Source organism: Mauremys mutica, chromosome 7 (assembly GCF_020497125.1).
Source record: "Mauremys mutica isolate MM-2020 ecotype Southern chromosome 7, ASM2049712v1, whole genome shotgun sequence".
NCBI lineage: Eukaryota > Metazoa > Chordata > Testudines > Geoemydidae > Mauremys > Mauremys mutica.
In genome coordinates this window covers 96109176-96129941 of record NC_059078.1, presented here as the reverse complement: position 1 = coordinate 96129941, position 20766 = coordinate 96109176, and the positions used below count along the sequence as shown (strand labels likewise).

The following is a 20766-nucleotide window of genomic DNA, read 5'->3' as shown; positions in this document are numbered from 1 at the left end:
GTTTATGGAGGAGATGATATGATAGGATAACGGTCTTAGTCAATAGGTCAATTAAGTGCCACACTGGTAATTAGTACAATGGGTCAATGATAGGATATTGTTAGCCTTTTTCCAGAGGGTATAGCTGGAGAGTCTTGCCCGCATGCTTGGGGTTCAGCTGACAGCCATATTTGGGGTCGGGAAGGAATTTTCCTCCAGGGTAGATTGGCAGTGGCCCTGGAGGTTTTTCGCCTTCCTCCGAAGCATGGGGCAGGGGTCGCTTGCTTAAGGAGTGGGTGGATCGACTTATGTGGCCTGCATCTTGCAGGAGGTCAGACTAGATGATCATAATGGTCCCTTCTGATCTTGAATTCTATGATTCTATGATTAAAAGGCTTCTGCCTGAGAGTCAGGAAACCTTAGATCTGGTTTCCTTTAAGTCACATGTGTACTCCTAGTCATGCAACTATAGCTTCCAATGTTAAGAGGCCAGGATCTATGACAGACGCACAGGGAGCATGCATGCATGCACTCAAGGACCAGTCCTTTGTTCAAGGACACAGTAGTTCTCAAAAATGCCTCTAATAAAAAAAAGTTATTCACAAAAAATGGAACCAAGTCAGGGCAGAGAGTTTCCCAAGTCCCTGAGCTAATGTGATGACCGCCTTTCATCCAGGACAGACAAGAACATGGAACAATGATGATGGTTTCATTTAGGTTCAAACAGAGACTAATTGCTCTTCAGGAGAGCATGAAACTTAACAGGAGGTCTAAGGACAGAGATTGCTTTAAAGAAAACTAGTTATGAGGCAGTGGAACTCCAGTGGCAACCCCTCGACCCAAAAGGAACTAATGGAGGACTCTCTCAGTCTCATCCTGGAATAATTTAAGAATGAGAGGATAATGCATTTCCTGTCTGAGTTCCTGTAGGATCTGTGCCAAGATTAAAAGATAGATCACAGTGTAAAGAGAAAAACATCTCCTTTCTTTTGGGAATGGGACAAACACCCCAAGGACCTGGGCAAAGATTCCCAAACAGTTCCATAAGGAGGAAGAAAGTCCTTTGTTTCTGAAAGGTGGACACTAAAATGTTGAAATAGCTGTAGGTATGTAAATTAGACCTGCTTTAGCCAGTCAGGAGCTAAGAGAATCAAAACACAGATTCCCTTTTCTCTTCCTTCACAGCCTACCATATCTGGGTAAATTGCATTTTCAGTGTATTATATTTTTCAATTAAAGATAATAATTTAGAAAGTCACATTTTATGTTCAAGATCACAGATTTTTAATATCTTCTTTCTAATGCTTACTGAAAGGTGTAAATCCTCTTGGATATCACATCTGATGTTTATTATGCGAATACAACAGAAGACAAAATAGTAACAAGGGAGAAAGAATTAGGACAGTTATGTATATGAAAGTAGTAGTCACATTTGAAAGGCTGTAAGATTACAGTATGTAGCTTCAAAAATTAATCTGTCTGGGAAGTCTGAATGTTGCACTCTTCAGAGCTTAGTTACTGTTCTGATGGGCTAGCAATGATCTGAATGACAAGATGTTCCTTTCTCTGCTAGAATTTGAGAGGATACCTTCTGAAACATTGCCTACCCCTCATGTCTCAGGCTGAGAACAAGACACCAAAGCAGTTCCCTCGTCAACTTATTTCTTCACCCGGTGACGCTTTCCTCAAATTCTTCCACTGAGAAGGGGGTGGGGGTGGGTGGGTGTATTCGATTCCCCACAATGTTGGCCAAGTATTCTACTCCTTAAGCCCAAGAAGCTTAGATGATCCACAGGCCATCCACATGAAGGCCTTTGTCTCTGCATTGCTATTGGCCTCCACAGCTACCCCCAAGGAAGGGGCTGGGAGTTTGCCAAACTGTGAAGGGATAAATAGGCAAGTCAATAGTAATTTGCCAAATTACTCTCAGATTCAGGAGGATATACCACCTCTGCAGACATCCTCCAAATCCCAACCCTAGATCCTCCATGTTGTGGATCAGCCAGAAGGATTTTCAAGGATTCAGGGAACAGGAGATGGAGAATGCCACTTCTGTGGTATTTCCTCTTACATACATCCCCAGGTCAGCATCTGTTGAATCCCAGGCCCCTCACCTACAGATGAGCGTATTAGCAATAAGACCCCACATTTGGAAGTCAAATTAGTGTCTCCTGCAGCACTGAACTTACCAATAATTAACAAATTTTCTCTTGTTGAGCCATTGCTAATAGTCGGTTATAGATGGAGTACGACAAAGGTCTACAGAGGAGTACTACAAATACACACACACACACACACACAGAGGGATTACATGGTTGAGTACCAGATATACTCCCTATATAACTTGTCTTTGCCAGAAGTTGGGAATGGGTGATTGGGAAAGGATTACTCGATGATTGCCTGTTCATTCCCTCTGAAGCACCTGGCATTGGTGACTGTCATAAGACAGGATATTGGGCTAGATGGACCATTGGTCTGACCCAGTGTGGCTGTTATTATGTTCACTTAAGAGTGGCATTCCTGGACCCTTTTAAAAAGGCATCAAGTTATAAAACAAGTCACAGATGTAAAAACTTTTTTTGAACTACATTTCAGCTTTAATGGATTCACGATTTTATACAGTACTTCTGAAGGTTTAACACAAAAGAAAAACTATAGAGGCAGTGGGAGTATAATAAAGGAGCTACAATTTATTATATACAATCAACTGAAAATAATACAATAGAAATATGACCTGATTAAGAATTGTGTAAACATGCTTCTACATGACCGTTTATCTTGCTGTTTTTGACCGCAGTCGTCGCTTGATGATTAGATGATCACTTTCCTTTTCCTTTTCATCCATAACAATCTAAAAAGACATTTTGAAAGTTATTTTTGCTTTTCCTCAGATAAATGTTTAATATGGAATTGTATGTCAATGTCACTCGATAGATAATTCTAGATATCTGTATACAGATGGCTGCATTCATGCAGTTAGCTGCATAAAACACCCACCAATTTTCTAGTGTCTTCCTGAGCTGTATTCATAATAAATTGCACAATATTGCTACTGAATTTTTTTTAAAGGATCCATAGTAGTCTTAGGTCAATGTACAGAGCTCCACATATATTTCATGAAAAAAAAATCCTAGCAAAGACTAGGATGTGTCAGATTATGTTTGCATAGAAATTAATGTGAGAATAAGTTGTAAACCATAGAAACCATTCTGATTGGAAACAATTTCCATTCTTAAACTTCTAGTACTAACTCACCAAAATAAAAAAAAATGAGACAAGGTGAGTGAAGTATTACCAACCACCTTGTCTCTCTAATATCTTGGGACTGGCTTGGCTACATCACCACTGCATACAACATGTAAAACAAAACAAAACAAGAACAAAAGTTTAATCTTCCCTTGACCTTCTCTGGCTTGTCCAGCATCTTGGATCCTATGCAGTCTAGTTTCTGCGCCCCCTTCATCTCTCCCCCCCTTCAGACTGCTCTCACTAAAGTTAATGGGATTACTCATTTGCATAGGAATTTGTAGGATTGAGGCACAAGAATGAGATCCTCACTCCCTGCTCTAGCCCCTTCACAATGGGGAAAAGGACCAGAGCAGGACAGAGGGTTCTTAAAAGCCCTGCTTCCTGCTGGTGGAGCATCCCTCCAGTGCAAGAACTGCAGAGAGCCATATAGCTGTCCTCCAAGAACCCTCTTGCAAACTTTGGCGTATGGGACGTGTCAGGGACTGCGCTAGGAGGGATGTGTCAGCATGGTGCCCCAGCATGCAAGGCTGTGGAGCTTCTAGGTAATCAGAGGGCAGCTCCAGGAGACTTCCATAGCTTAGACAGGCCTGTAGTCTTGGCAATGCAGCACAGAATCTCATCCTCAGGGTTTAAACCAAGTATTTTCCTTATTCATTAATTAGTTATATAGGTATCGATTTCCATTTATCTTTTCCCTTTTACATTTAAAGCGATGCAGTCAACTGAAAACAAAAATCACTTCTTGTTAACTACAATAGCTGAAAACGTTTCTGTTGCCCCACACCAAAATGATTATGACTAGAGAAAGGAATGGGTCAGTTTGTGCATTTGGCAGCACTTTCACTATATCCCCTGTAGAGCAACTCAGCTTCTCCCATTCATACAGGCCTTACAAACAGCTGCAAAGAGAGGCGAGATAAGAGGAGAAAAAAGAAGATGCAGCTGTAAAACCACAAAGATTGGCAAGGTAGAGTCAGGGGAACTGAAGTACATGTCACTATTTTTAACTCACTTTTGTAAACTAACTATATCTCAGGTTGACTTAACTTATCTCACTGCAGTGTGTGTGGAAAGTATGTCACTTACCACATCACCAGGAATGTCTAAAGGAAAGGAAATGTCAGTTGAGTACAGCTTTCGCTTGGTTCGTTTCGGCTTGAACTCCTTTGCTTTGTGAGTTTCCATTTCTGTCGATTTGGGGGAGCTTATTGTTGCAATCAGCTTCTTTGCTACAAGACATTTTATTTTAATATTTTATTATTTATAAACAAATTAAAAGTAAACAAGAGAATATTTAAAAAGCTACAATAAATTCCTCTAATCACAGCTGAAAAGGTTTTTAAAGAGGAAACAGTTCAAATAAAACCTTGCTTTACTATACAGACACATTTGACTTTTTAAAAAGAGATTTAGAAAATATGAATCACAGCAAACGTGTGTCCCCCAAATAAATTAAGCTAAATTAAGAAATTAAGTAACTTTTTCACTTCCTAGGAAGGGACAGATTTGGAGTTTGATTCCGCTGTCAATTGTACAGCAATCCCACTGACTTCCTTGAAATTACTCTTACCTATCCAGGTGAAATAAATTTCAGAATCATGTCCTCTTATAAACTTAATTCAAAATAGTGAGCATTATAGTTTTGACAAATTAAAGCACATGCATAATTCTTTTTTTCCCCCAATGTAGACTATCAATTTTTAAAGCACTTTAAAAAAAAAATTCCCTTAGAGGACTCAGACAATAATGTAATGACATTAGACGGAGTACCAAAAGTTAAAAGTTTATAACTGTTCAAACACAAATTGTCAAGATCACACATCAAAATATAAATGAAGTAAATATCCTTAAAATCAAACTCTAAAAAGTTCTCAAGCTGCATCTTTCTTATTTTGTCTATCTGTAAATTTTGATTATCAGTAAAAGAAATATTTTGTCTGTTTGCGTGTGTACAGTGAAATCAATGTTCACTGACATTTATCGATAAAAATCGAATCCTTCCAAGCCTAGTTATAATCTTGTCCTCCCACCCCACTGTTTACCTGTTAGATTGGGAGCTCCCTAGGGCAGAGACTGCCTTTTTCGTTTGTACAGTGCCTAATAAAATAGGTGCTGATCACAACCACTATAGAAACAAACAAACAATAAAGAATGGCAAATACTTTATTCATCTTACGATGTTTTATTGGGCAGTAATTCTGTTTTTAAATTAGAAAAGCTAAAATAAAACAATAGTTGTGCTTTTCATTTACATCCAACACAGCCCAACTTAGGATAGGCTGATAAAGTATGCTCAAGAGAACAGAAAATTTCCAACCAAAAGTTTCCTTTCTGCAAGCAGCGTCTCCCACAATTCTGGATGTCAGGGCTGCTCTACTTTCTCTGCAATTTACAGAGACAGATCAGCATTCTGGCACTGCATGGTCTGGCCATGCCTTCTCTGCTCCTGTTTTGCTGCCAGATGAGTTATTCCCAAACTATAAAATTTGCATAACATTAACAAATATTTCCAGAGCTAAAACAACTATGTATATTAGACCAAAGAAGATGGTCATATGGTAACCCTTCCAATATCTCACCCTTGACTCATGAGCCGTCCAGGGTTGGGAGTATTGTGGGAGATGCTGCTAGCAAAATGGAAAATCATCAAAAATAATTTTTTTATTTTTCTCCCCAGCATCTCCCACGCTTCTGGATGTTTGGGGAGTAGCAAGCAGTGAAGAGATGTAGGGAGGGTTATGAAACAAAAGTTGGTAGGAAAGAAATACTCCCCTTTTTGTCAGCTTGTTCAAGAGTCTGTATTATTTCTGTATTATTTCTGGGCCACCACCTGCAGCACCTTCCTGCCAAAGGAGGCCTCTGTAGAAGCTGGAGACGAAGTGGCAGCTTTCAAATTTCTGAAGTGACACACTTGCTCGTTCTGCTCTTGAGGTTGTTGAGAATCTTGTGGAGTGTGCCTTGATCCTTGCTAGAACAGAAGCCTTTGGTGATTTGTAGGCTTCCACAATAGGACTTAGAATCTGAGTCCCTGGCATTTTGGATCGAAAGACACAAATAGGGAACCTGATTTTCTCATGGATTCTGTATACTTCAGATAGACTTTTGACGTCCTTCTGACATCTAAGGTGTGCCATGCCTTTTTCAGTTGGATATTGTGATTTTGGACACAACGGAAGCACAACTTCTTGAGAAGTGTGGATGGAGAAATTTACCTTAGGAAGAAAGGATTCTGGTGTCCAAAGCACCTCTTGTATGGTTCTTGTATAGATACGGCTGCCATCTCCAATACTTGCCTGGCACACAGGACAGCTACTAAGAAACCAGCCTTAATGGATAAATTAAAGGCCTACACTGAAGTCAGAAGCTTGAAGGGATGGCTTGTCAGGGCCCTCAAAGCTAGCAGAAGATCCCATTGCAGATCTGGCTACTTTGCTTGAAGGAATCTGGTTTAGAACCTGTGGACTGTTTGCCAGGGAGCCCGAGGATCCTGAAAATAACACACTACTAAGAGCAGATATCTGATGTGCAATGGTACTGGGCTGAAGGCCTCTGTCTATTCCTTCTTGGAGAATGTCAAGAATGGTTGGAATTCCTGGATTTCTGGGATTTGCATTGTGCTCTTGGCACCAGTTGTTGAATCTGAACTAGCGAGAAGAGTATGCTTTTAGTGTGGATACTCTCCTAGACTAAAGCAATATTTTAATTACACTGGAGGACAGACTGAGACCTTCTAGCAATTCCCTCTCAATAGCCAGGCTATTAGTTGAAATCATTTTGAGTTTGGGTGAAGAAGAGGACCTTATGAGAGGACATCTGATCTCCACAGAAGGTGGAGTTTCAGCTCCATCAGGTGTGAGAACCAAGATCTTTGACCAATGAGAAGTTATCAGTTTACCGTTGCCTGTTCTTGTTTTAATATTTGGACTTCCTTTCCCAGTAGTGGAAAAGAGTGAAAATGTGTAAAGTATGCCCTGTGGCCAACTGTGTGGTAAGGCATCTGTCCCCATGGATCTGGAGTCTGCCTCCCTTGTGAAGTATTTTGGCCTCTTTGCATTTCATATAGTTTGAGAACAGGTTGGGGAGGCCGAACATCTGAACGATTAAATTGAAAACCTCCTGATTCAGGCACCACTTGGAGTTGTTAATCCTGGGCTGGCAGAGCCAGTCTGCCTTTTGGTTCAGGTTTCTCTGATGTGGATCACTCTGAGGGAAAGGAGGAACTGTTCCACCCACTCCATTAATTTCCATTGCTTCTGCGTGTAATGCTGGACTCCTTGTTCCTCCTTGGGCGTTTAAATAGGTGACCATAGTAATATTGTCTGATTGAATCAGGTAATAGTTCCCCGTTATGGTGGGCTGGAACCTTTGCAGAATTAGCTTAATTACTCTCAGCTCTAGGAACTTTATGTTGTGAGCCTTTTCCTCCTCACTCTAGATGCCCTGGACTGTTTGGGTCTCCAAATGAGCACCGCAGGCCTCCAGGCTGGCATTAGTTCCAAGGACTAAAGGGTCTGGAAGACAGATGAGCATGCTTTTGCAGTCACTGTTATAGGGCGACCAATATTATAAGGAGTCGAACATCTGTGTTAGAAACTGTACTTGATATTCTGGGGTGTGTTCCCACATCTTTAGAAGTTTTCAAGCATTCATACTAATGTGTGATTGTGCCATGGAGTGATCCCTATGCATGACACCAGGAGTCATAGCAGTTGGAGGAATAGTGCTATAGTAGGCCTCCTGCAGCCTGGGAATAAGAAAACAAATTCCTGGATGGAACCAGAGACCTTCTGTTGGCACTGACGAAGCCATGCTCCTGGAAAATCCTCTGTGCTGCTGACTGATGAAGCTCAGATCATGTAGTCATCGAGGGTACTGGTGAATTCCCTGTAACCTGAGTCTCGCTCCCCCCAACACTTTTTAAAAACCCTGGGGGAAGAACACTCCTACTTGGCCTGTACTCGGTACTGATAATATTTCCTGCTGCAGATGAACCTCAGAAATCTGTGGTGGCACAGTCTGATGGGGATATGGAGATATGCGTCAGTTAGATCTACGGAAGCCAAGAAGTGCTCCTGGGACAAAGAATGAGACCACAGCCGGGGTCTCCATCTGAAACTTTATTTTGAGGTTGAGAATGGCTCTGACACCTCCCCACTCCCTGTACTTCTGTACAGTGAAGAAGATGGAGTAGAACCTGGGGAATCTTTCTTCTGAAGAAGCAGCAAAGAATCCTGTGGCACCTTATAGACTAACAGACGTTTTGCAGCATGAGCTTTCGTGGGTGAATACCCACTTCTTCGGATGCAAGCAGTGGAAATTTCCAGGGGCAGGTGTATATATATAAGCAAGCAAGAAGCAAGCTAGAGATAACGAGGTTAGATCAATCAGGGAGGATGAGGCCCTGTTCCAGCAGCTGAGGTGTGAAAACCAAGGGAGGAGAAACTGGTTCTGTAATTGGCAAGCCATTCACAGTCTTTGTTTAGTCCTAAACTGATGGTGTTAAATTTGCAGATGAACTGGAGCTCAGCAGTTTCTCTTTGAAGTCTGGTCCTAAAGTTTTTTTGCTGTAGGATGGCCACCTTAAAATCTGCTATTGTGTGGCCAGGGAGGTTGAAGTGTTCTCCTACAGGTTTTTGTATATTGCCATTCCTAATGTCTGATTTGTGTCCATTTATCCTTTTCCTTAGAGACTGTCCAGTTTGGCCAATGTACATAGCAGAGGGGCATTGCTGGCATATGATGGCATATATTACATTGGTGGACGTGCAGGTGAATGAACCGGTGATGGTGTGGCTGATCTGGTTAGGTCCTGTGATGGTGTTGCTGGTGTAGATATGTGGGCAGAGTTGGCATCGAGGTTTGTTGCATGGGTGGGTTCCTGAGCTAGAGTTACTATGGTGCGGTGTGCAGTTGTTGGTGAGAATATGCTTCAGGTTGGCAGGTTGTCTGTGGGCGAGGACTGGCCTGCCACCCAAGGCCTGTGAAAGTGTGGGATCATTGTCCAGGATGGGTTGTAGATCCCTGATGATGCGTTGGAGGGGTTTTAGCTGGGGACTGTATGTGATGGCCAGTGGAGTCCTGTTGGTTTCTTTCTTGGGTTTGTCTTGCAGTAGGAGGCTTCTGGGTACACATCTGGCTCTGTTGATCTGTTTCCTTATTTCCTCGTGTGGGTACTGTAGTCTTGAGAATGCTTGGTGGAGATTTTCTAGGTGTTGGTCTCTGTCTGCGGGGTTAGAGCAGATATGGTTGTACCTCAGTGCTTGGCTGTAGAGAATGGATCTTGTGGTGTGCCCGGGATGGAAGCTGGAGGCATGAAGGTAGGCATAGCGGTCGATAGGTTTTCGATATAGGGTGGTGTTAATGTGACCACCACTTATTTGCACCGTGGTGTCTAGGAAGTGGACCTCCCGTGTAGATAGGTCCAGGCTGAGGTTGATGGAGGGGTGGAAGCTGTTGAAATCATGGTGGAATTTTTCCAGAGTCTCTTTCCCATGGGTCCAGATGATGAAGATGTCATCAATGTAGCATAGGTAGAGAAGGGGCGTGAGTGGACGGGAGCTGAGGAAGCGTTGTTCCAGGTCGGCCATAAAAATATTGGCATATTGTGGGGCCATGCGGGTGCCCATAGCGGTGCCACTGATCTGGAGATATATATTGTCATTAAATTTGAAATAGTTGTGTGTGAGGATAAAGGTACAGAGCTCAGCAACCAGTTGTGCTGTGGCATCATCAGGGATACTGTTCCTGACAGCTTGTATTCCATCAGTGTGTGGGATGTTTGTGTAGAGAGCCTCTACATCCATGGTGGCTAGGATGGTGTTTTCTGGAAGGTCACCAATGCATTGTAGTTTCCTCAGGAAATCAGTGGTGTCACGGAGATAGCTGGGAGTGCTGGTAACATAGGGTCTGAGTAGAGAGTCCACATATCCAGACAGTCCTTCAGTGAGAGTTCCAATGCCAGGCTCACTATTTCCCTGACCCACTTGTCAGTGGTGTATGAAGACCATTTCCCTAGGAAATGGGAAATCTTGCCCCTTAGCTTCGGCTCTGGGAGGAAGCCTATGTGATTTGTCAAAGTGGATTTTATGTGTGGCGGACATTCATCTCGACTTTCCCCCTTGGACTGTGATTCTACTGTTGTCCCTTTGGGAATCTGTTGCCCCTTTGCTGGCACTTCTGTGCTAACAAGGGAAGGAGCTCCTCTGTTTGAAGGCTGGACTATAGTGCCTCCCGAGGGTGCTTAGTGGGGAGGGGAGAGATTGTCTGGATTTGCTGCATTGTTAACCACCACTGTATCCCAGCTTTTTGCCTGTAAACTTGGCAAAGCTTGGGACCCGCTTAGAGTGAATATCCACACTCCAAGGTCGAAGCCATAGGTGGCACCTGGCTAACGAGGTGGAAGCCATGGCTCTGGCTGAGAACCTCATTGCATCCATTGAGGCTTCAGCTACAAATACTGTGGTTGCTAGAGAGACTCTCTCTAAAGCGGAGCTGACGTTAAGGACAAAGATCGCCCTAAGGCTTTGAGATCTTCTAGCCAGAAATGAGAAGCTTCTGGAAAGCAGGTTGCTGCCACGGACACTCAGGAGGATGGTGAAGGTGGCTTCAGAGCCCTTTTTGAGAGTGGGCTCCATGTTTCTATCCCTGGGTTCCTTAGGGTAGAACTCCCGTTCGGAGGGAATAATCACGTCCCTGGTGAGGGATGCTATAGGAGCATCAACCTTTGGTGTCTCAGCAACAGAGCTCTTCGGTTCTTGAATTTTATAGACCCTGAGATTGCTCTTGTTAATAGGCTTGACTTTATCAGGCTGGTTCTTCAAAGGAGGAGTGAAGGGATACTGCAGCCTCAGGGGAGGATTTTGAGGGGAGAAATTTACACTGAGGCTTACAGAAGCCTGTTCAGATTTCTGAGCCAGGTAACTTGCCTTCCTCAGTAGAGGAAGAGAGAGGAGTCAAAGGACTCGTATCGCTGGATTATTTGGGGTTTTGCTTCCCCTTTTTAGTTTGTTTGTTTTTTAATCTTATTTGTGTGCTTTGGGAATGCAGAAGGTCTCTGTGGCTTTGGTGAGGCCTCTTGTGGCTTACCTTCTTTAGGGCCTAGAGCCCTCTCAAGCGGTCTGTCTCAGAATCCTCCCCTGCTGGGAGGGGAGTGGGAATTCATTATCCAAGCCATCCTGGCTGACTTGGGAAGGAAGTTGATTAAAATACCTGCTTCTTTCCCCAGAATGCTCAGGACCCACTTTAAGATTTGAGGTGGGAGGGAGTTGTGGCCCCACAAGCCTCCCCTCTTTATTCTGCAGGGGTCTCCTGGGACTTACTTCCTGAGATGGTCAGGGTCCTCTTCGCTTCTGGATCTGGAGTCTTTCCTTCCTCTGCACTAGTGTTCCTGGTCCATTTTTCCCCAGTTGGACTCGCGGCTGCCTTGGTGTGTATGGGACTCCACCTGCCTGCCTGTCTCACAGCCTGGGACCTAGCGGAGTTAGGGACGGAAGGTTGAATGCAGGCTGGGCACAATTTGGCTTCTGCCAAGCCTGGGAAGAGTTCCTCACATATAGAGCACTGCTAGGATTTAACCCAGTACTTTCTTGGCTGCTCTGCCATGTCTATGAGGGGCAGAGGAGCCAGAAGGGAGACACTGCAGCAGAGGCTCAGGGAGGGTTAAACCCCTGAAGGGTTAACTGACCCAAGGAGAAGGAGGAATGTCAAGGAGGGAGAACAACTGCTCCCCACTGCCCAAAAATCTGGGCAGAAAAGTTAAATTAGAAGAAGTAAGGGCAGGAGCAAAAGAAACTGCCACTGCCCACTGCTGCGGCAGCAGAGAATCTGGCAGCAAGCAGGAGCAGAGGGGGTGTGGCCAGATAATGCCCAATCAACCTTTGTGAGCTGCACAGAGAGAGGAGAGTGGCCCAGATGTCCAGAATTGTGGAAGAACCTGGGCTGCAGAACAAACAGCCATACATTGCATTTGTGAAGCAGTTACTATGCCATATTTGCAAGCCAATATATTACTTTAGCCACCTGTCCTCTTTCTACATTTTCTAATAGGAATCACAGAAAAAGAGAGGTCTTCTAGTTTGCGCTATACAAACCTTTGGCGTGAATAATTGTAGGAGAACTTTGAAAGAAATCTCCAAGCTTTTGTAGGGTTCCATCTTTTTTCTGAGTTGACTTTGTACTTGAAGCTGATACTTGTCTTCTTAAGGGGTATTCCTTTCTAAATGATTGTGTAGTGGCCATCTAAACAGAAATACTAGTTAATATTTTAAGTAGAGAACCACAATTTCACTTATCTTTTAGTCCACAAATTAAGTTTGATAATCCGCTGTCTCATTTTTACTTTTTAACATTACATATGGACTGCAGTTATTAATTTATACCTAACTCTGTTCCCTTCCTTTGAGGACTAAGGACACTTGTGTATGTACCAATATGCATAGCAAAGTCAATCTGAATATTCAGGCTGCAACAGAGTTTAACAAAACCATGTTTTTCAACAAAAAAATCCACCAAAGTATAAATAACATTATAAAAACCAGGGGTCCTGGCCTCACTGAAATCAGTGGCAAAATTCCCATTGACTTCAAAGGGGCCAGGATTTCACTCCATGTACTGTGTGCATATTGATACTTACTCTGTGAAAGCTTTAACACCACACAATTTTGTTGCACTTCAGAGGATTTCAAAGTACTTTCCAAACAATTTTTGGGACATACTGTACATGGATTGTTTCACCATATCATCGTGGGAAATGGTGGCAGTTTAATACCACTCAGCAACATTAAACAATTGTAAGGCAGAACTTTAAAATAAAAATAAAAATCATCACTTATCTGGATTTTTTTTGCCTACTCTATTATGACTGAAAGATTCAAGGAAGTTAGTTATTTTTCTGCTATTTTATTGTTACTGGGTATTAGGCAGCATTGTGTCTAGTTAGTTTCAGGGTTTCCCCTGAACAGAACATTCCCGTTTTCCCATTTGTTGTTTCTTTACTTGATTTAGGCCCTGATTCTTCTATAGGATCCATTTAGACACACCTGTGTGTCCATGGGGATCCCTTTTAAAATCAGTGGGGCTCTTGCTATGTAGATACAAAGGTTGGTCTATACAAATCCAGGACTAGGTGTGACTGTGTATAACTACGCCTTTGCACAGCACCCACCTCAAATGCTCCTAGCTCGACGTGATTTGGGCCTGTAGATGATACTTCATTACAAATACCATTACTAATCTAGCCAGTCAGTTTCCTCTGTTTGTGAGAGTTCTTAGCACAGTAACAGTGGAGAGAAACTTATTTTATAAATAGAAAAAACTGATAGAAGAATCAAACATTGTCAGTGTCAGCTGGCTGGCCACAGGCAGGGCAAATTCACCCTCTGTAAAGCCTGTAAGTGCTGCCTCATGTCAGGGGCACTGCTTAGATTTAAGCCAGATGTTTGCAGGACAGCTCTGCCATGCCTGAGTGGGGGCAGAGGAGTCTGAAAAGGTGGTACTCCAGCTGCAGATCCAGGTGTTTGAAATCATTATGCTGCTATTTACCCAATCCAGGGAAGGAGGAGGAGGAAGATTAAAGTCACAACTGCACAAAAATGAATACAAACAAAGATTTTAAAACCAAGAGGCTGGGAGAAACTGAACCATCAACTTGTGCCACCACTGGAGGCAGAAAATATGGAGGGGCCCGAGCTGAAGGGCAGAGCCTAGCCCTGGAGCCTTCAGCAACAACAGTGGACCACCTCCAAGTTCCAGAGGTGAGAGGCATTAGCCCACGAGTAATGAATAAGGAGAGAAGCTGTGCAACAGAAAGAACGGTTACTCACCTGTAGTAACTGTTGTTCTTCGAGATGTGTTGCTCCAATCCATTCCAGTTAGGTGTGCGCGCCGCGCGTGCACGGCTTCTCCGGAACTTTTTCCCTAGCAACCCCGGCGGGCCGGCTGGCGCCCCCTGGAGTGGCGCCGCCATGGCGCTAAATATATACCCCAGCCGGCCCGTCCGCTCCTCAGTTCCTTCTTGCCGGCTACTCCGACAGTGGGGAAGGAGGGCGGGTCTGGAATGGATTGGAGCAACACATCTCGAAGAACAACAGTTACTACAGGTGAGTAACCGTTCTTTCTTCTTCGAGTGATTGCTCCAATGCATTCCAGTTAGGTGATTCCCAAGCCTTACCTAGGCGGTGGGGTCGGAGTGAGACGTGGCGGAATGCAATACCGCAGAGCCGAAGGCTGCATCGTCTCTAGACTGCTGCACCAACGCGTAGTGGGAGGCGAAGGTGTGGACCGAAGACCAGGTGGCCGCTCTGCAGATGTCCTGGATGGGGACATGGTTCAGGAAGGCGGCTGACGAGGCGTGTGCCCTTGTAGAGTGAGCGGTGAGTCGGCATGGTGTCACGTGAGCAAGCTCGTAGCATGACCTGATGCATTGAGTCACCCAGGAGGAAATGCGCTGGGTAGAGACCGGTTCGCCCTTCATGCGATCAGCGACTGCGATGAAGAGTTGGGTGGAACGCCGAAAGGACCTTGTCCGGTCGATGTAAAACGCCAGCGCCCGACGGACGTCGAGAGTGTGGAGCTGTTGCTCCCGGGACGAAGCATGGGGCTTCGGAAAGAAAACCGGGAGAAAGACGTCCTGATTAAGGTGGAAGGCCGAGACCACCTTTGGTAGGAAGGCCGGGTGAGGACGAAGCTGCACCTTATCAGCGTGAAAGACGGTGTAGGGGGGGCCCACCGTCAACGCTCGGAGCTCCGAGACTCTCCTTGCAGACGTTATGGCAACCAGGAATGCCGTTTTATAGGAGAGGTAGAGGAGAGAACACGTGGCCATAGGCTCGAATGGCGGACACATGAGCCTGGCCAGGACGAGGTTCAAGTCCCAGGTCGGGGCAGGGCGACGTACTGGCGGGTACAAGCGGTCGAGGCCCTTCAGGAAGCGGGAGACCATCGGATTGGAAAAGATGGTTCGACCCTCCACCGACGGACGAAAGGCGGACAGTGATGCGAGGTGGACCCGCAAGGAGGAAACCGCCAGACCCTGTTCCTTAAGGTACCATAGGTAATCTAGGATGGTAGGGACAGGTACCACGAATGGGTTGAGCCCTTGCTGGTCACACCAGAGCGCGAACCTCTTCCATTTTGCCATGTAGGTGGTACGAGTGGAAGGCTTTCTGCTTTCAAGCAGGACTTGCTGCACCGCCGCCGAACAGCCCCTCTCTGCGTGGGTCAACCACGCAGGTACCAGGCTGTAAGATGGAGGGACTGCAGATTCGGATGGTGGAGTTTGCCGAAGTCCTGCGTGATGAGGTCCGGCCACAACGGGAGGGTGATGGGCTCCCGAACGGAGAGCTCGAGCAGCAGGGTGTACCAATGCTGCCTCGGCCAGGCTGGAGCCACGAGTATCATGGTGGCTCGATCCCTCCGAAGCTTCTGGAGCACTCTGTGCACGAGTGGAAACGGAGGGAAGGCATAGAGGAGGTGAGTCTGCCACGGATACAGGAAAGCGTCCGACAGAGAGCCCGGCGAGTGCCCCCGGAACGAACAGAACTGGAGACACTTCCTGTTCGCCTTGGAGGCGAAGAGGTCGACCCGGGGAAACCCCCACCTCTGGAAGATCGTGAGAGCAACGTCGGGACGGAGGGACCACTCGTGGGAGAGAAACGACCTGCTGAGATGGTCGGCCAGCGTGTTCTGCACTCCCGGAAGGACGCTTCCAGGTGAATGAAGTGGGCCACGCAGAATTCCCACAGGAGGATCGCTTCCCTGCAGAGAGGTGACGAGCGGGCTCCGCCCTGCTTGTTCACGTAGAACATTGCTGTTGTGTTGTCCGTGAATACTGTCACACAGCGGCCTTGCAGCTTGGTCCGAAAGGTGTGACATGCAAAACGGATTGCTCGGAGCTCGCGGACATTGATGTGGAGTGTGAGCTCGCTTGCTGACCAGAGGCCTTGAGTGTGGAGGTCTCCCAGGTGAGCCCCCCATCCGAGCGCAGAGGCGTCCGTGGTCAACGTTGCCGATGGCCGGGGAGGGTGGAACGGAACTCCGGCGCACACGACCTCCGGGTCGAGCCACCAGCGGAGGGAGTCGAGAGCCGTCCTGTTGACTGTGACCACCATGTCGATGGCGTCGCGATGCGGGCGGTACACCGTCGCGAGCCAGGACTGAAACGTACGAAGGTGAAGTCGTGCGTACGCGGTGACGTATGTACACGATGCCATGTGGCCCAGGAGGCGGAGGCATGACCGCACCGTCGTGGTCGGGAAACTGACGAGGTCTCGGATGATGGAGACCATCGTCTGGTGTCGAGCGCGAGGGAGACAGGCTCTGGCCATCGTGGAGTTGAGGACCGCCCCAATGAATTCGACTCGCTGCGTCGGAATCAAAGTTGACTTCTCGGTGTTGACAAGAAGACCGAGGCGCCGAAAGAGGGCCAGGACCTCTATTATCTGACTCTCCACGAGCTGTCTGGACAGACCGCGAATCAGCCAGTCGTCCAGGTACGGGTATACGTGTATCTGGTTCCGTCGCAGCGCTGCGGCGACGACCGCCATGCATTTGGTGAATACTCTGGGGGCGGTCGAAAGGCCGAATGGCAACACGGCGAATTGGTAGTGGGCGTCGTTGGCCACAAACCGAAGGTAGCGCCGATGAGGGGGGTAAATAGCGACATGGAAGTAGGCATCCTTCATGTCGAGGGCCGCAAACCAGTCTCCCGGATCCAGGGAGGGAATGATGGTCCCCAAGGTGACCATGCGGAACTTGGGCTTGAGTAGGTATCTGTTCAGCCCGCGAAGGTCCAGGATAGGACGTAGCCCGCCTTTTGCCTTGGGGATGAGGAAATACCTGGAGTAAAATCCCCTGCCCCGCCTGGAGGGAGGCACCTCCTCTATGGCACCCACGCTCAACAGAGTCTGGACCTCTTGTAGGAGGACTTGCTCGTGAGAGGGGTCCCTGAAGAGGGACAGGGAAGGTGGGTGGGAAGGAGGTGGAGAAACAAACTGAAGACGGTATCCCGAGTGGACCGTGCTGAGCACCCAGCCGTCCGACGTTACTCGGGACCACTCCAAGAAAAAACGGGAGAGGCGGTTGTGAAATAAACGATGAGGATCCGTAGGGGAGAGTGATGTGCAGCCCTCGTGCGTCCCATCAAAAGGGTTGCTTCGCTGCCTGTGGGGCTTTGGCAGCGGCCTGTCCCCGGTTTCGGCGGTTGCCCGACGGGCGACGGCGATTTTGGGCCGGTCGCCGAGCCGGGTAGGGTCGGTACCGCGACTGATAGCGGGAGGGCTGCGGGCGGAAAGGTCTACGTTGCGTAACCGGCGTATGCATCCCGAGTGTCCGGATCGCCACCCGGCCGTCCTTGAGCGACTGGATCCGCGAATCCGTCTTCTCCGAAAACAATCCCTTGGTGTCAAAGGGCAAATCCTGGAGAGTAAACTGGACTTCTGGAGGCAGGGTGGAAGATTGGAGCCAGGCGATGCGCCGCATCGTGACCCCTGTTGCTAAGGTCCGTGCCCCTGAGTCCGCCGCGTCGAGGCCGGCTGTAATGGAGGAGCGAGAGGACCGCCTCCCTTCCTCCAACATTGTGGTGAAGTCCTGGCGGGATGTTGACGGCAGGAGGTCAGTGAACTTGGCCAGAGACGTGAGTATGTCGAACACGTATCTGGCCAGGAGGACCTGTGGTTACCGATCCTCATCTGCAGGCCCCCTGCAGAATAGACCTTTCGGCCGAGAAGGTCCATCCGCCTTGCCTCTTTCGCCTTTGGGGCAGCGGCCGGCTGGCCGTTACGCTCCCTATCGTTAACGGACTGTACCACCAGGGAGTCCGGAGTTGGATGCACGTACAGGTACTCATAGCCCGATGGAGGGACTGAGTACTTCCTTTCCACTCCCCTGGCTGTGGGAGGCACGGAAGCGGGCGTTTGCCAAATGGTGGTGGCGTTTCGTTGGACCGTGCGCACAAAAGGTAACGCAACCCGGAGTGGCACGTCTGACCCCACCACGTTTGTGATGGGGTCCTCGTCCTCTTTTACTTCCTCTATAGGGAGGTCCATAGCCGTCGCCACACGGCGGAGTAAGTCTTGATGCGCCTTCGCATCAACGGGGGGCGGCTCCCTTGATGCTGCGCCGGCCACTGCCTCATCGGGAGAGGATGAGGAGGATAACTCCTGAACGACCTCAGCCGAAGAGGGGTCCACCGCGTGGTGGGCTGGGGGTTCGGAGGGGCACTCTGGCACCACCGGAACGGCTGGCGGTGGGGATGGCGGTGGTCGGGATATCGATGCCTCTGGGACTCTGCGGTGGGCCGCTGGAGGCCTCGGCAGAGCCGGCATAGCGTCCGACTCATATTGTGCCCATGGGACCCAAAAACCCCACTGCTGGGCCCCGCAAGGCTGGGCTGGCGGCGTTGGAGGCGGGAGCCCATAGGCTTCTGCGCCGGAGGCGACCGACTCAGGGCGGGAAGGCCAGGGAGGTGCCAAAGAGGGTCCAGGGCACACCGCCGGGGGATGCTCTTCCCCTCGGCTCTGGGAAGGCGACCTCGCTCGACGGTCTTCACGGTGCCGGGAGCTCGACCGGTGCCGGGAGCTCGACCGGTGCCGGGAGCTGCGCCGGTGCCGGGGGCTGGTCCGGTGCCGGGAGCTCGACCGGGAGTAAGATCTCCGATGCCGAGACCGACCATGATCACCGCGGTGCCGGGAGCTCGACCGGTGTCGGGAGCTCGACCGAGAGTGCGAACTGCGACGCCTGGAGCGTCCGCGGGAGTCTCGGTGCCGGGAACGGTGCCGGGACTGAGACCGGCGGTGCCTAGCTGGTGGCGACCTCGATCTGGTGCGACGTCGGGAGTGCGACCGGTACCGCGAAACGGAGCGGTACCGGGACTTCGACCGACGAGGAGACTGCGATCGGTGCCGCGATGGGGTGCGGTGCCGGGAGCGCGATCGGCGGGACGGCAAGCTGTCGACGGTGCGGGAGCGAGACCGGGACCGTGACCGACGTCCACGCCTCGATTCCATGGAGGGTGGCCGGACCATTGCCGCCGGTTTTCCCCTGGAGACGACAGCCCGCGCCGGCGGTGCCGGGGGCCGGAGGCCTGGAGCCTCTATGAGCTGTATCAGCTCTCGCGCAGAGGCGAACGTCTCCGGCGTCGACGGCCGCCGAAGCTCGACCACGGACGGCACCGGGGAGCGAGGCGGCGCCGGACTCGACGGCCCTTGCGGCGCCGGAGTCACAGGTGCAATGCACTGTTTGTGCAGAGGCACCACAGGGGCTGCAGGCTGCGGAGTCGCCTTGGCGGAATCCTGCACGCGCGCCTGAGCCAAAGCCTTTGCCAGTCTTTGCTTCCTGGCGGGCGAGAGGGAGCGGTGCCGAGTCTTCGCAGCCGCTTTCTTCGCCGGCGGTGCCGCAGTCGGTGCCGGCGGTGTGTCCTGCACGGGAGGAGGCCGCGGAGGCGGCGCGGGCGGTGCCGGTGGTTGGAGGGACTCCTCCATGAGGATCTGTTTTAAGCGGCTATCTCGATCCTTGCGGGTCCGCGGCTTGAATTTTAAACAGATCTGGCACTTGTCAGTTCGGTGCCCTTCGCCTAAGCAGCGGAGACACGCGTCGTGCGGGTCTCCTACGGGCATCGGTTTCTGGCACCCCGTGCAGGGCTTAAAGCCCGGTGCTTTGGGCATGAGCCCGCACCGGCTAAGGCAAAAAAAGGGGGAACCCCCCCTTTTTTAGCCTAACTAACTAACACTAACTATGCTAACTGAACAACTATAACTAACTATGCTAACTATGTACAACAATGAACTAGAGAAAGCTAGGGACGTGAAGAGCTATCAAGCACTCCACAGTTCCAACTGCCGTCACGGGCGGTAAGAAGGAACTGAGGAGCGGACGGGCCGGCTGGGGTATATATTTAGCGCCATGGCGGCGCCACTCCAGGGGGCGCCAGCCGGCCCGCCGGGGTTGCTAGGGAAAAAGTTCCGGAGAAGCCGTGCACGCGCGGCGCGCACACCTAACTGGAATGCATTGGAGCAATCACTCGAAGAAGAATCACCTACACCACTACCTGTAGTATCCAGATATTCCTTAAAGATCTCCCTGCCTAATACAGATTTACCATCTTTGACTCACTTGCAGAATCTAATAGGATGGCACCATAAGATGGTATGAGGATGCCAGACAAGTATATACATAAAGTGGAACTACTGGTTAGTAAAACCAAAAAGTTCCTTTTCAAAGCCCCTTATTTATTTGCATAGATCTATATTCACATAAAAATGTCCAAACCAACTTGAAGAACAGAATAAAACAAACCATTTTCTTCTTGTTGATTTTAGCAGAACCGGACTTCATAGGTGAACTAACGTTAGCTGTAGTTGTGGCATTTTTCTTGTTTTCACTCCTGACAAAGTCCTAAGAAAATGAAGTATATGTAAGCTTCAAATGCAGTTTGCATCTCAGCTTACAAACTCTCTTCTGGGAGAAGCAGCAGTGTTATGCGTACTAAAGAAGCAGCCAACATCTGAAGTGCTATAATCAGATATTAATGAGCTACTAGCCAGC

General features: G+C 48.6%; 1 protein-coding gene across 2 annotated transcripts in view; it reads right to left on the bottom strand.

Annotated features, from left to right (window-relative positions):
* Nucleotides 1–2612: 2612 nt before the first annotated feature.
* Nucleotides 2613–20766, bottom strand: part of KIF20B (kinesin family member 20B) — an 89221-nt gene continuing 71067 nt past the window's right edge. For both annotated transcript variants that reach the window (XM_045024982.1, XM_045024984.1), the window contains exons 31-34: nucleotides 20518–20616; nucleotides 12318–12465; nucleotides 4315–4457; nucleotides 2613–2830 (exon numbers count right to left, since the gene is read on the bottom strand). In XM_045024982.1, coding sequence (XP_044880917.1) covers nucleotides 2753–2830; nucleotides 4315–4457; nucleotides 12318–12465; nucleotides 20518–20616 — 468 coding nt within the window. In that variant the 3' untranslated portion in view covers nucleotides 2613–2752. The remainder of the gene's footprint in view (nucleotides 2831–4314; nucleotides 4458–12317; nucleotides 12466–20517; nucleotides 20617–20766) is intronic.